This window comes from Odontesthes bonariensis, chromosome 3 (genome assembly GCF_027942865.1).
Source record: "Odontesthes bonariensis isolate fOdoBon6 chromosome 3, fOdoBon6.hap1, whole genome shotgun sequence".
NCBI classification, from domain to species: domain Eukaryota; kingdom Metazoa; phylum Chordata; class Actinopteri; order Atheriniformes; family Atherinopsidae; genus Odontesthes; species Odontesthes bonariensis.
The window spans coordinates 24,914,729-24,931,372 of NC_134508.1; the positions used below are offsets into that span (position 1 = coordinate 24,914,729).

Below are 16,644 nucleotides of genomic sequence, written 5' to 3' on the forward strand. Positions count from 1 at the left end.
GACCCACACAGCTAAACACAAATGAGCAGTTTCAGCAAAGAGACTTCCATCAGCGTCCTTGGGCCAGAGAAATGAAGCCATGTTGCTGTCGAATTAAGCCAATTAGTCTAGTGTTAAGAAACCTTCTTCGACTGAAGGAAGAAAAAGAAAAAGAAAAGAAAAATCCCCTCACATCTTGTCTTTTTTTTTCTGAGTATGAACATATCCGAGTACACGTTCACACCTGTCGAGGCTTTGTGCTCCTCATGTTAATTGACAGGAAGTGCGAGAGCATGCTAAATTCGAAGATGTTTGTTAATGCCACGCGGGGTGCCGGCACACTAATGCTAATTTATAGCGAGACGCGGAGACGATCAGAAATGGTGATGATGTGGCAGAAATTCAAAACTTTTAAATGAGAGTGCACACGAATGTGAGCGTTGTGTGCGCTGCAGCCTCGGATCTCCTTCCAAACATTAAAAACTTCTTCTTTTTTTTTTTTGTTTGCGTTGCATTCGGGGAACTAACCCAACAAAGCAAGAAGAATTAAAGGAAGGGCAAAGGAGGCATGCTTGACTCTCTCATTAGGCCACACGCACGACTCTGCAGGCTTTTGTCTAAACCGGTCTTGTAAAGAAATTGATAAGGCCATCTAATTATGATAAAATTCATAATGAGATGGCCTGATGTGTGTGTTGAGGTCAACTGCCCTCAACACACCCATCAGATGCCAAAAAAAAGAGGATGTATAGTGAAGATTTATATGATCTGTGCTACGATATTACATAAGTCAGAGGAGAGGAGGCCTGAGATGTGTGATGTGTCATGTGTTACAGTCTTTTTAAACCTTTTACCCCCAGGGATAAGTGAGACACAGAGTACATCATGTGTCAGACTTTGATAGAGCATGTGGGAGAAAAGGTCTAGATGAAAGTCTCCGGTGTATTCAGTCTTCCTTGAATACAAAAAAAGAAATAAAGCATGCACACACACACACACACACAAAACCCAGCACATCCTGGCATTTACTTCAATTTAAAAAAAGATGCCAGTAAAGAGCAATTGTTCTATTGTCTGGCCAAACCTGACTTCTGAATTAAAACTGCATGACCTCCTGCTAAGGACAAACGTGGCAAAATCCAGACAGACAGAGTCTACAGTGGACGGCTACTACTAAGAAATGGTGAAATTATACAGTAAATCTTAACTGTGTCAATCAGCCGTTAAATGTGCTTCCAGGCCAATGCTTGTACAGTGAATTAAATGCATTAAATAGCCAGAGTGATTACTGATTGAGTGCATCAGGGACTCTGATGAAAACCATTAACAAGATTACACAAAATCAAGCTTGTGATCCTTCCTAGACCAGCCATGGCTTGTTCCTTTCACAGACTACTATAAACAATCTTCAAATCTGTGTCCACACACAGGACTGGCAGGACTGTACATAAGAGCTCTGACAATGTCAGGGAAATTTACTGTGTAAAGTGAGTTTTCAATATGTGGCAATTGGATCACTTAAGTGCCAAGAGCTTATGAGGTCATTCTTCAAAGCATGCTGTGCAGTCCTGCATGAATTGTCTAGTTATTGATTCTGAAATATATTCAGCTGCCTCTGGTAGATGCATTACACTCCTCACACATTAATGGTGCTGGCGAGTGGGGATGGCTGATTACTGGTAATGTAAATGGGTCCATCTAGGAGCTTGACACTGATACCGCCAGGTCAGTTATTTGATCACAGAACAGCGTGACCAGCCCAGCCTGAAAGAATTTATGGCGGCGTAGCTACTGTAAAGTGATTTAGAGGAAAGCATCAGCAAAATGGTACAGTATAATTGTCGGATAATAAAATACAACCACAGCGGTGCTGCAAATTCATTCGAATGTTTGGAATCAAATTAAATACCTGTAGAAATGTGCCTGGGAAGAAAATGCGTGCCTGGTGCTGATGAAAAAAAAATCCCTCACCTTTGGGTCGCTGTTGGCCATAAATAAAAAACACAACACCGGGACTTTGCATGCATCACTTCCAAACAGACTAGTCATGGCTGCCCGGGGCCATACGAGCAGGAAGTCCTCCTCCCTTCCTCCTTAAATGCTCTTTGATGTCTCTAATCAATACTTGGAAGGCTGAATTTAGAAGCGATAGATAAAACCATGAATAGCATTGTCCCTGATACCACTCCAACAGCCTCCGTTGTTATCTCACTGACATGTTACAGCTACTGTACAATAAGCAGGTTGTAACGTGGCCGAAGCATCGGGAGGCACGGACCAACCTACCACACGGTCCTGCTTACACCAGAGGACGTTGCATTCCAATACACTAAATTCCAACCCGAGTGCAAAAACCTGAGCTTTGTACAATAAGAAAACTGAAACCATCTCAGCTGGCTGCCCCGATACCAACTGAACATCAGCAGCCTACATACTGCGAACGGTAACCTTGACAAATCGCTCCAGATAATTTTTTTTATGTTAAAAACGGTTCTTTTACACAATAAGTTTGTTTTTCCTGCAGATATCACACACACACACAATTAACAGCATGCTAGAATATTATGCTTTGGAACTATTACATTTCTATCAACAGGCTATTCTTAGTTCCATATATAGCCAATTAGTGGTCATTGTTTCTTTTCTCACAGAAAAGTGACAATATTTCTCTCGAGCTGATCGAACTGCTTAAACTCAGCGTGAAATCAATTGTTCCATGCTTCGATACAAAAAAAAAACACTCTTAGAAATTACCAGTAGGTGCGTAATACTTAAGGTGATCAAAGGCAGAGCCGTGAGTACAGTTTCCTCAAAAACTAATGCATTTACAGGGGGGAGAAAAAAAAATAATTCTCACTGTGTCTCATCAGTAACCAAACAAATGGTCCAAACAATACAAAAGTGTTTCTGCTGTTAAACTTGGAAGCAATTAGGATGGAAGAAATCATGCTGCAAAATAAGATGGCCATTAACTAGCCAAAATGGATTACAAGACTATCACAGAACAAGTCATCTATGGCAACATATCACTGATGACAAATGAGGACATCTGCCCAGACCACAGCTCCTTGACATTAAGCCTTGTTTTCATATACGGCAGCTTGATGGTTTTCTGCGCGCTATCGAGAGACAACAATCCATATTCCGCATCGCACACACAGAAGCCACTTGGGTCTCATCATCCTCATGTAGACAAACTTGTAGAAAAACAAATCCAAGGCCCATAAACGTGTGATCCAGAATAGACACGGGGAGCTGGGGTAAACAGAGGCCGAAAAGCAGCATTCGATTGAGGGGGGGGACTTGGCTGTAACTCAAGGTAATGATTCTAATCAAATACCACACACCACAGCTGAGTGGTGAAGTCATCGTGAAACCTGGGCATTTAGCTGCCAATCTTAGAACCTAATAAAAGCTGGTCCAAGGAAAGCCATGTGCTCCAGACTGGAATAAGGCTTTGAATCAAGAACGATAAATAAAGGGGTAATCGCTGATCCAGGATGCAACTAAAAGCTATACTCATCCACTAATCTGGCAAAAAGTCTAATCTATGATTTTTCCCATCATTTTATGGCAATGTGTCTTCAAAGGTCTCCGACCCCCCCACACACACACAGTTTTTCCAGTAATAATGACTATCAGAGCAACCATCAACTGATAACAGTTGAGAAGCTGAAACCAGGGGGGGTGGGGGCAAAGGAAATTATTCAATTTTCCGAATGATACACACCGACTCTCAGTCAATCAAGCCGACACTTATCTGCACAGATCAGCTTTGTCTATCGTGTTTAATCTCCCATCGACAGTTAACGGTAAGATGGCGAGTCCTCGGCACCGCCTGCGTCCACTTTATTCACTGGCAAAAGTAGCAATTGACCTCTCTACTTCTCAAAACTACCACCTCGTTTTTAACCACACAACATCAAGTAATGATAGTGGTGCCAGGAGCCCGTTCCACGGCCTTTAAATCTCAATCTAAGAGCAGCCCGGATGACTGTCATCGGAACCGTGATGTTGATGTTCGATAGCTTCCACCTGCTCGACGCTGGCTGTGAGGTGAGGGGACAGATGATTTTAGGTATCCAAGTGATTAGTGGTTACCTTGGGATCCGTAGCTGTGATAAGCACATGTGCTACCAGGTTTACATTGGCTGTGGCAACACCAGCTGCTTTCTCACCATAAGTTTATACCACTGCTCGACAGATAAGAAGGCACAAGAGAAGAATTATCCAGGGATCAAGTGGAGGGCGTTTTCATTTGAATTTTTTCAATAAATTCCGCTGTTTCCTTTTTCCATCATGAAATTTCATTGTCTGATAAATATGAGAGTTGTCTTTGTTGAGAAAAAGCGTAAAACAATGTATTTTCTGAAATATGAAAATGTCAAATGAAAAGGCCATGGTATTCAAATCCCCAGTTAATTAGGGTTCCACTGCTAGGAGGGTTTGAATGTTTGTGTTGAAGAACAGAAACATTTGCATTCCCTAAAGGGGAGCGTGTCAACAGGATCGATAGGGTAGTCTCTGAACTCCTGTTCTGCCTCCAAAAAGCATTGAACTCAGCAGATCTTCTCCCTGGGAATCATCGGAAATTAACTCGCAACAAAATTTCAATACTTGCTGCCTTTGTCATTTTTACAATAAAACCGACTCATTCCATTAAAATGAATCTCTAAAAAAAAAAAAAAAAAAAAAAACAAACAGTAAAACTTCCAAAAGTAGGCTTTTCATCATCTTACATCATGCACCTGGAGGAGGCCTAGAACTACCTGAGATGCTTTACGGCCCTTCGAGTAACGTAGTTAAACACCAATTATACCGAAGCTTCCTGATGTTTTAGTGCTTTTTTTTTTCTTTTCTCGGGGACAGCTGAAGTGTGAAAGAAACAAACAGAACATCAATCTCACTCTAAACCCAAAGGAAAGGGCCTCGGGACTGATCTCTAAAGGCGCCAATTTAAGGAAGGGGAAAGTAAAACAACAGCTAAACAGATGAACATTCGACAAGAATTTATATGTTTGACAATGGAGTTGACAAATTGATACTATGCTGGTGTTCAAACTTGACATTTAACAGCATTTGTGGATCTTTTTGTTCACCGCTTTTGCCACATTCACAAATGACCCCAAATAAGTCGACACGAGCCAAGTTATAGCACCGTTCTTGCTTTTAATATGCAAACATCATACAGAAGACAATAGAACTGAATAAGAGTTTAGTTTTAAGGAATCCTTTTTGAAGCGTTACAGATTGGTTGGTAGCAAAAGTTCTGACGTCGATGGCGCAAAGAACCTTTGGAAGTTTCCTACGGTGACTCCCAAAAATGTAAAGAGTTGAATTGGTTCCAAAAAAAGTGATCAAAGCTCATTCCGTACGTTTTCTTTGTCCGATCAATCCCATTCAGGGTGACGGGGGGGTGTGTGGCCCATCCTAGCTGCCACTGCATGAAAGGCAGGCCGCCAATCCATCAGAGGGCGAACACAGACAAACGAGAGAGACAACCATTGGCCATCACACTCACTCACTGGGCCCTTTTAGAATCACCAATTAACCCTTACTGAATGTTTTTAGACCGACGGAGGGAGCCGCGACAGTACCCACATATGCACAGTCAAAATAAGAAGAGGCAATTTTTTTTTTTTTGGAAAAGGTTAAAACTTAATTCATCAAACACACCTCGACTCCCGTTCAGCAAGCGCATTTTTGCATTCGGCACGGCACCCGGGGCTCGATAAAACATGCTCAGCCTAATCCTATATCTTCAGTGATTGTTGCCATAATTCACGACAAAGAGAATGAGCCTCGCGGAGGAGATGGCCTCTTTCTGAATTTGTTTTCCTCGCCTCAGAAAAGACAATCTTGAATGTAGTCGCAAAAAAGAAAAAAAAAAAAAAAGAAAAAAAAAAACACGAGCACAAAGCAAACACAAATGGTCTTTTGACCCACAATAACACAATGTAGGAAAAGGAGCCTGAAGGTTCCATTGTCTCCACTCTCCACAGGGCAGCATTGACTGACAGTTCAGCTGTAAGTAAAGCTGACACAGTATCACATCACGGCAAGATTGTTTAAGGGGAAAGGGGATGTGGCAAGTGAAGGACAAAGGACATTTATTGATACAGCCAAGTCCTCCAGTGCAGCAGTAGATGTCCTTCATTGAAAGTGTCTTGTTGCCTGGATATTAATCACTATTGTCATGAAGCACAGGAAATAAGTACACTAGCCTCCCCCAATGGCATTGTGCTTCCCTACTTAGAAGGCAACCTGGTCAGATGCAGTGTGTGCGTATGTGTTTTGGGTTTAATGTCTCTAAGACAGATGAAATGATCTGGAGTGAAGTGGCTGTGAGTCATTCTGAATGATTAAATGCTACTGTGACCAGCTTTGAGTGTCTTGGCTGAAAGACTGAGCGAACTCAACCATACACATCAAGTAATGAAGTGATGACTGATTGCCTTAATTAACATAAGTTAGACAAATAAACAATTTAATCACTATTAATGTCAAATTACGGCAATTATCTTGAAAAATAAACAATGCTGCGAGAGGGTTGATACCGAATTGACGGAAAAATATTTCACTTTAAGAGCAGTTTCTGCATTTCCAGGCAGCACAATCTCACCCCCCAACGTCAGCGAGCGAGCTAATGTTCAGCAGGCACATGACGTTCTATTTCACTCAAGGCTCTTCTCTCCATCTTGCAATATATTTATAACACCAGATCAGTCTTTGCCAGCCTGCCTTCTCTGAAGCATGAATTTCAAGCCTGAGCATAGAAATGCTCATTGACAACTAAAATTAAATTAATATTTAATGGTGTTTTTCATTTGTTATTAATTTTCCTTCACAAATGTGGAAAGGAGGCAGCTTCACTTCTGATGCGGGCGGCCGTGGTAATTAAAACAGTGGGGGTACAGCCACAAAGTATCCCTTGCCAGATTGCTTATATATGAGCTGGAAATGTGTCTTCTATAAGCTTGTACAAACAAAAGAAAACCCCAGAGCAACTGCCGGCATCATTGAAAATGTGTCTGCTACAGAACAGACTGCTTGAGGGTGCTCCATTTCTGAAACTCACGAAAATCCCAGTAGAGATATGACAAAGCCACGGCACAACTGGAAACCAAAGCAGCCGGTGGACACGGTGAGCTATAGCACTGATCCTGCAACTCTGTTCCTCATCCTAACATGAAAAAGGGGTGCAAAAGAAAATGTGGAAAATTTAAAATAATTGTATATTACTGATTAAAAAGGTGGCATAATATATGTACTGTCTATATTTTGTATATGGCCACCGAAAGGCCACCAAAATGTAAAATGTAAAGACAACTCAGGGACTGACTATAGCTGGTTTTTAGGTTTGTTCAATCTGAGCTACTGCGGAGCATAGCAGAGCAACACGGTGCTCCCTGGACCATTCTTTAAATATAAATGGCTCCTTCTTAGATGGACGTAAATTCAGGGGGGGTTTCTGGCCCAACTTCACCTCCTTCGAAGAACAGCGGAGAGAGACGGACGCTGAAGAGGTGGAAACTCCAGCGACATGGTGCAACTTTGACAAACCAATGCGTTTCAGCGCGTGGCCTCCATCGGGTCATTGTGGTCTGGTGAGACGTGCCGTTTGTGCACACCCTGATTTTCCACTCTTCCACGGATCAATAATTAGCCAGTGACGGCTAACAATGAGAGGAAAGAAGACGACTGTAGCTGGCCAACATGAATGTATACGATGTAAGATTTACGACACACTTAAGCTAAACACAGGAAGGAAGGACACTTACACACACACATACATATAGATCTATATGTGTGTGTGTGTGTGTGTGTGTGTGTGTGTGTGTGTATATATATATATATATATTCAACTTGTTTGGTAAGTCTAAGGCTGAACCAAATGAGGATTTTCAACGTTGATCCATCTGATGAGAAGATTTCTTGATTAGCCTAACCAATTTGTTTTTTGGTCTACAAAATATCAGAATAGCTCAAATTAAACAGCTGTCAGATTAATAAACATAGAGAGGACACTGCTAGCCTGAACTTGATATTCTACAAAGTGCAAATTTGCCCCGTTAACGAATTTTCGCAACTAATTGAGACCGCACACAAGTGGAGGATCTCATTGCAGGTATTCATTTGAACTTATTGTTAATGGTGGCGCAATTTCACAGCTGGAGAAACATGACACAAAAAAAAGAATAAATCCAACTGAAAACATTTTTGCTTTGAATATTATCTAAGTTAATAACATTCATGGCCTTGCAACATTGAAATTTCAGTCCCATTCTCTCCGACACAGACGCTCTCTTCGTATCATCGTGTAGCCATCGGTGAAGTGCTCATTCACTAGCTGTCAACAAACTTGCATACATGGCCAGAGAAAACGTCAAATCACTTAAAAAAAAAAAAAATCAAAAATAAATAAATCACAAGATTGGTTTCAGGAGAGTGATGAGCACGAGTCAAATTCTGTAATAAACATAGTCGCATGCGTTTACTCAACCTTACCCGCTTTTCATTTGGGAAATCTTGTAGGATTTTTTCAAATTGCCTTTTGCATCAGTAAAGACACAGCAACATCTGCACTGAAACAAAAAAGGAAATATTCCAACTCTACGACCAGCAATTGTTTAAAAGCCATAGGATTGCTCATTGTGTTTGTGAAAGTTAGTCTGATTTTCTGATGTTTCTTCACCACCCTGAACTCAATGGCACCTTCCATTTGTGTGTTGGTACAACCTACACGAAGCTGCATGAGAGTTATAAAAACACTTAAATTACCTTCGAATCCCAATTAAAAATGCCTTGCATTACAAATAATTATCTTAAAGTTCCACTGCAGCGTGAATAAACCTAACTATGTGTTGTTGGTAACTATGACTTCTGAAGGAATAGTAAGAGGCATCTCATTTCACAAGCAGTTTCAACCAAATTAAGCACATTTTTCACAGCTGATCGGTTTGAGGTAAACATGCAGGGGCATTTTTTCCCCAAACCCCAGTGGTGATCACTGCTTAAGCACCATAATATGGCTTGAGCTGTGTGTGGAGTTTCGGTTCTCCAAACCCAGACAGCTGCACAACAAAGTTTACCCTATCATAGCTTTTAAAACCCCCACATTTCAAATAATTATCTTAAAGTTCCACTGCAGCGTGAATAAACCTAACTATGTGTTGTTGGTAACTATGACTTCTGAAGGAATAGTAAGAGGCATCTCATTTCACAAGCAGTTTCAACCAAATTAAGCACATTTTTCACAGCTGATCGGTTTGAGGTAAACATGCAGGGGCATTTTTTCCCCAAACCCCAGTGGTGATCACTGCTTAAGCACCATAATATGGCTTGAGCTGTGTGTGGAGTTTCGGTTCTCCAAACCCAGACAGCTGCACAACAAAGTTTACTCCATCATAGCTTTTAAAACCCCCACATTTCAAATAATGTCATCAACGGCAATACTGCATTGTTGTACTTGCGCTTTTTCCCGGTCAAATTAAAGGACAGATTAACTAAAAACTGAAATGGAAAGCAGTGAGGGAAGGATGAGCATCACCAGTGAAAAAGATAAACAGCAAATTACGTGCACACCAGTGAAAAGTGATTACAGTTGCAATGTTGCCCCATCGGACCATTTAGTGGGTGGCAAAGGGAGCTGCTGGAGAGACAACAGATAACACGAATCCAAGTCCCATCTATGATTGAAACTGAGCATATGTTGGTGAGGTTATTTTAAAACCACAAGAGCTCCTTCTGAGATATTTTTTCAGTACTATACACATTGAACCAATTATCCAGAGAAGGACCTCTATGGTAATGGCGGTGTTGCCAGCATCACTGACGGCCAGACATCCAACATCCCACTAGCACAACCTCGCATCCGAACTCCATTATTAAATTCATAGAATGCCTGCCTGCTAATATGATGCGTTCAGTAGGTAGAGAGGGTTTTCTCTGAAAAGGGCCATCTTTTGCAGTAGCTACCACTGAAATAGCCATTTCATTTATCAAATAACAGATTTTTTTTTTTTTTTTTTAATCCTGTTCAGTGAGTCCCTTTTGTGCATGTTCTACATTAGTTCTCATCATGTCATACACCTTTATCCTTTTATGGATGACTGTATTGTTGTTAAGTGCCACAATTAGCCAGATGATCAATTACTCTGATGGCTGCTACAAAATAACAATGGATGCACATGCGTTTGCTTTTAAAAAAAAACAAAAACATTTAAATAAGAAGAGTTTTTAAAAGTTTTACAAAAGTTTAAAATAATAAAACTCTCACCTTGTAATGGCAAAAAGCGACGTTTCCCATTAACAAAGGGAAAAAAAAGGCTTAAAAGTTTGAAATTAGTATGCATGATTTAAGAAAGCCATTTAAGTTTAGATTTAACTTTTTAACAAGTCAATTATTTTTCCATGCAAGCCTTAGTGACGGTGTCCTTGATGGAAAGTAACATTCACGTCACTCAACGACAGAAGCAGTTTAATGACCATTTTCGACCGCATTTGTCCTCCGCCACGTTCTAGCCGGTCGGCTGGTCAGCCTGTATCGCCTCTCCGCCGCTGTGTCAGGGGTCTGGTGAGACGAGCTGTATGAGAAAAACTCAGCTCTCAGGGGCTTGTAAAGCTATCAGTCAATAAAGCTGCAAACTGAGGACGTGGAAACGTGGAACTAGGGAACTTTGGAGTGGTGGTGTTGGTGGCGTTGTCCTGGAGTGGAGTGGAGTGGAGGTGACTCAGAACGTTCTCCTGTGTTACATCACTATAATTGCTGATTGCTACTTAGCTATGGAGGATGATTGGTGCCATGAAAGTAAGTGCATTAATGCTAATGCGTGAGATGGCCTCAGCCCCCGACAGAGTAAGGTCAAAGAGGGACAACACGGTTGCCTCAGTTGGACGTAAAGAAAAAAGGATGACCAAATGCAAAGATGTGGCACTGGGAACTGCAACCTAACATGAAAGATTTTTCTTTTCTTAAAATAAACTATTAGGTATATTGCTTTTCAAAACATGCAGCAACTTTCTGAGTTATATTTGTCAGTGATTGGATAAATCATCTAAGAGCTCCTACAAGTAAAGTCAGCTGGCAAACCAAAATCTCACCAGTTGAGCAAAAGAGCAAAAAAAAAAAAAAATCTTTTCAGTTAATAGAAAATTTAAAAAAAAGTCTAAGTAGTGCAATCCTTTCGATGACAAATGACTCCCCATATTACCAACACGACTGCAGCGTCTTTGTGACCTGTTCAGGAGCCGCCACTTTTGACCTTCATCCCACCTAGGTCCCACTTGTGGCTGAGTAGAATGTAAATATGAACCCAACGCTGTGATTTGCAGGCTGCACCGCATGCAGTCAGACAGCACTACATTTAAAACCAATAACTCTGCTGTAGAGGTCCCTGCATGGGCTCAGGAACACCTCTGAGAACCACTGTTAGCACGATTTCTTAACAGCAGAGAAAACATCAACAACAATAACAAAGAGGGCATGATATTAATCCATATGAAGTCCAAACACCAACCACGGGGAGCAAGGGCACCTTGTCTGTACATGGATTAGAGTTTTAGATGGATTACATTGTTGACAATTTAACACCAGATGCATTGGTTCCTAAAAGCTGTTATTGGATTGATTGTCACAGCAACTTATCCGAAAGATCAAACCTAATCACGAACAGATTTATTCAGTGTAACCAAAAGTAAATGATAGACTGCAGTGGCTTAATTCCAGGAAATCAGCCAAACCATGGCTGCTCCATTTCTTGTTAGTGGATAGATAGGTCTTAAGCTTCTTTCTTTTCTTTTTTTTCTTCGTTTCATTAATTCTGCATTTTCACCATTTGCTTTAAGAGGACAAAGAACATTAATAGCTCTGGGGCCTATTACGCGGTAGGTTGGTGGGAAATGCACACACACTCATTTCGATTTGGTTTGTTGGCTTTTGTGCTAAATATTTGGGGAAGAAATGGAAAGACCACGCACACAATGAGGTCATTCACGCATTGCACACTCAAAGGTTGCTCATTTATCTCTTTACTTCATTCTGCTGGTGCAATTTTGAGTTACTCGCATTATTTACTCTTACTCCCTAATTCAAATGTCTACTTCTGTTTCATACTGTCCATTATTTTTGATTTCCTATAATGATCCATGTTGGCTTCTTTAAAGTGTTTGCTGTCTTATGATGAAAAAGCTTAATGTTAGCAAAGCAAGAGCTACTCTACCATTTTTTTTTTTTTTTAGTTCCCCCCAGCAGTAGAGTAGTAGTTGCTCGTCATGGTTACCAGTATCAAGGTGCATACATTCTCTATAAATGCCCACAGAAGTGTGCAGTCTTCGTAGATAAATTAATCCAGCTGTTCTAATCACAAGTCCCTTTCAGACATGCACTGCCTACCAATAATTGGAGGGCAACTGAACGTGTCAATGCCGTGCATGACTGATCACCCTTGTACCTTTCGGTAACATTTTACATCAAGAAATCTCACAAAGTCAAACCTCTTAACACATACTTGTCATTTGTACCTCGGCACAAGCCTGAGCTACACCACCCACATTAACCAACGCACGTACACAAGAGCGAGGGGTTCATTTTGGCATCTGATCGGCTGTTGGCAACATTCAAATGCTCCTACTCCTTGCTTTTTACCTACAACCTTTCGCCGCATCACCTACTTGTTTTCATGCCAGCATCTGACCCAAATAAATAAAGAAAACTGCTCGAAAGCATTTGCACTGCAGCTGAAACTTCTGCTCTCTGACCGATATGTCAACATTTTATTCAACACAGTGCAACGCACCTGTTAGCTTATATGTAAAAACTGTAAATTTAGAGGGACTTTGAGTTTTGTGTGCGGCACGTCTCTTCATCTGACAAACAGCAGTGACGACGAGCCAGCGTCTTCTGGTGAAGTTCAAAAGATCTCGTCTTTGTCCAGTTGATACAGCATGAAATGAAGTGTAACAAAGACTGATCAATAAGTCAGTTTTAATCAGTTTTTCTTAAAAAAAGGGGACATTTTCAGTTTCACTGTTGCCACGTTTTAGACGTCGTCTGAGGATCTGTATATGAATGGCTACGTCAACATGAAATGTTACTTTGACAAGACATTGACATAGTTAGTGATATAGTTCACTTTGTGTATTACCTGCTTTTGTGCAAATATTGCGCGTGCATCGTGGCTCTCTGTCTATGTGTGAAAGATATCGGGGAGAGATCAACAGAAAGGTCTGACTGACTGAATGCCCTCCACTTTAACAGACTGACAAAACTGTTAATGTCTTATCTCTGAAAGGGGATATGTCCTCACGTGGCTAAAAAAAAAAAAAAAAAAAAGACCAAATAAATCAATTAACATAACTAGGATCAGTAGCTAGATCTTGGATCCACCTTGGCTCTTTTGAGCCATGTACGACCATGAATTCCCAGGAAAAACTAACTGACAAGGGAGGGGGGAAACAAAGACCAGTGTTGCACTTTATTCAGCAACATATTTAATCATTTTAACCAGATACACAGCTAGATATAGATATTTTCCTTTTTTTTTTTAAGCTACTGTTGGGAAAAGCTGCCTTACTTGAATACCAAACTGCCCCATGTCCAATAAGTATGAGCATTAATAGTTAAAATTACATTATGTGACTAGCAATTCCACAATTGAACATCATGGGGCACGTTTCTGTGCAACACCAGCAATCCCAAACAGAACTACGTTCACGCTCCGGTGGCATTAATCGCCCCTCATACGCCACATCCATCTATGTACGAACCAACAGCGCTAACTGTCGCCACGGTCCTCCTCTCTGCCGTCACACATGACCGCAAAAAGACACACCAAGATTATACCTTCGCTTCAACTGGCCACAACTACGGCAAAACCTGTAACAAAACTTGGGACACCATATTTAACGACTGCAAAACTACAGGTCGAGCTCGATGGCGTAATCTGGGAAATTCCACGGGGAATAGAGTGAAACGGTATAAAGTGCAGCTTCGGAGTAACAACAAGGATATTACAATATTTTACATTTGATTGACGAATTGCGCCGTGTTGTCTGAATAACCGGCGCCGGAGCTAACGAGAAAAAAAAAGGTCAAACATCCGCAACCGGTACTGGTTAAATATTTAGCCTGACGTCGACGCAGGCAGAGTTTGCGCCACAGTCCAGCTGCCTAATCAATAACATGCACACAAATCACGGAGGCTAAACGTGTCCGCGTTCACAGCCGCTGCAGTTGATGTCGGCTCGGCCCAGCAACCGTTGCAAATTTCGACAAAAGCGTCACCTCTGGGAAATCTCCCATATCGTCAAGCCAAACTGGCTCATACCCCTGCAAATGAAACACCAACAATAGACATTGAGTATCGGCTAGATAAATGATAGCTAACCCTTGTCGCGAGTACTTACCAGGTTGACAGGCTTTGTGTTCGGGCAAGGTTAAAAACATTAGGGATAAAATCCACCAGTAACTCGGTTCCCGTATTTTCCGCATGTTAGACTACTCATCGAGAGCAACAAGAAGGCAACGGGTGATTAAGTTTGCGTGTCCTTTCTCCTTCTTCTTCTTTAAAAAAAAAAAGACTCACACACACACCACCGAAGCTGAGGCGAAGTTGGCACAGCGGCCACGACGGCAGAGCATCAAAGTAATGGTTGGCGGTCACAGGATACAGTCACTGCTTTCAAAAAGACAAATTTACTCGCCTCCAGTCTGAGCAGAGGCTGCTTGTAGCTTCGAGGAATAAAGCTTTGAGCACACTACGGCTGTATGGAAACAATTCAAAATCTGTTGTCGGACTCCTCCGTGTCTGCAGCGGGCTTCCAGATAGCGACATTCCCGAAGTGTAGAGGGGGTCAATCGGCAATCAATCGCTGTCTTTAACTACAGGAAAAAGTGGTCGAATATTATTGATCATACGCGGTCATTATTAAGTGATTATCCGCGGCGTCAGCGAGACGGAGGTTGAAGCAGAAAAGTGGTGCTGGAAATGTCCCATTCTTTCATCTAGGAAGTAGTCTAGCGGTCAGGCATGCACGGATATGTGGCTACTGCTCTGGTCCCATCCTACCGGACAGGCTGCGCGTGAGGAGTCTGCACGGGGCGGGAGCAGCTGAGGGAGGGGGGAGGCGGTTCCTGGATTCGCTGAATGCAAAATGAGACAGAACGGACCCAGAGGCAGGTTTCTTGTGTTATGATAGGAAATAGTCCAAAAAACCCAATGAGTCGTGTAAGATTGTCAAGTCACCATCCACACTGGGAACCGACCAAAAAAAAAAAAAACGTGTTGTGTCAAACATGATGAGATATTGTTGGAGTATTCTCTAGCTTGGGCGTCTGGGTTTAAGCTTAATTCTGGACTGAACTAGATGAGAGGAGGAAAAAAAAAGTCCCTGCTCTATGTAGTGATTTCAAACCCCCCCCTCCATCCTGTCATTTGTTGCTTCCTCTCTGCTCCGATTATTAAAACGACCCCTCTGTGGCCACACATGATGCCCCTTTGCCTCCTGCTGGCTGAATTGTGAATGGAATACTTGAGCAGCAATCATCACCTGGAATAGGCTATCATCGTGTTCAAGTGTGTGCCGATTGGAGAGTTTTACATCTACTGGTGATACTACCTTAGGTAAATGTGTAGTCAGTGGTGTTCTTGCAGAACTGTCCAGCTGGACATTTAATTTGAGGAATTTGATTAAATTTCTCATTTAATTACCTAGTTCTCTACAGGGCCATTGAGGACAGTCACAAGGGCCCTTTGCTTTTAATGTGGGCCATCTGCTTCCTCTCCAAAATGCCTACCTTTTCAAAGCTCGTACAGCCTCGTGGGCATCCTTGTATGATTCTCCAAGCTGCACGACCTCCATACAAACAGCAACACACCACCTTGGCTGACAATTGCTCCAGACCTGATTGTTTTCTCCCTGATTAAGTGAATTTAACCTGAACAGAATTTTTAGGAACACTTCTCAGTTTCGCTTTCTGTTTTTTGTTTAGTTGTTTTTGGTCTATCTTGTTCTGTCCAATGACACAGAACAAGGGCAACTCTTTGATTTATCAGGTAGACTCCAAGTGTTTGTGCAGTGGACCCAGAACACTGACCCCTTGTGTGGTGGTAAATCTCCCCTGACCAATAGATCATCACAAAGCATTGTAAGCAGCGCATATTTATAGCTCCGCGTTTAAGAGATTTAAACCACGGAGTCGTGCAGTTCAATTGTCATCTATTTTCACAATCAGTCAATCTGTTTTCTGTTGGGTTTTTTTGCACATGTGAATGTTTTTCTGTTTTCTTCATTTTATTTGACAGTAAACTGGGGGTTTTACACAACTGGTTTGACATTTACACCATTTTTTAAAGTTTTTTAAAGACCAAACAGATTCGATAAACAATGAATGACTGATTATTCTATCATAAAAACAAATGAATCCGCCCCTTATGTCATGGTCAAATTATTAACATCGGCAGCAGTTCTGCAGGGTTTTTTCTTGCCACTGTTCCTAAAATTACTTTCCATTCATTGGGAGTATTAAAGCTCTGAGGAACAATGCACAAACAGCAATGAGTTAAAAAAAAAAAAAGAGACAGTCATCATCTACAGGTTAGAATTGAACCAACTCTTAAGATTCCCTCATAGCCAAAGCCAAGATGTACAGTGGCATGGATGGTC

General features: G+C 41.5%; 1 protein-coding gene across 1 annotated transcript in view; it reads right to left on the reverse strand.

Annotated features, from left to right (window-relative positions):
• Positions 1-15,215, reverse strand: part of ca16b (carbonic anhydrase XVI b) — a 98,813-nt gene extending 83,598 nt beyond the window's left edge. The window contains exon 1 of the mRNA XM_075461202.1: positions 14,386-15,215. Within this exon, the coding sequence (XP_075317317.1) occupies positions 14,386-14,470 (85 nt within the window). The 5' untranslated portion in view covers positions 14,471-15,215. The remainder of the gene's footprint in view (positions 1-14,385) is intronic.
• Between the last annotated feature and the right edge of the window lie 1,429 nt (positions 15,216-16,644).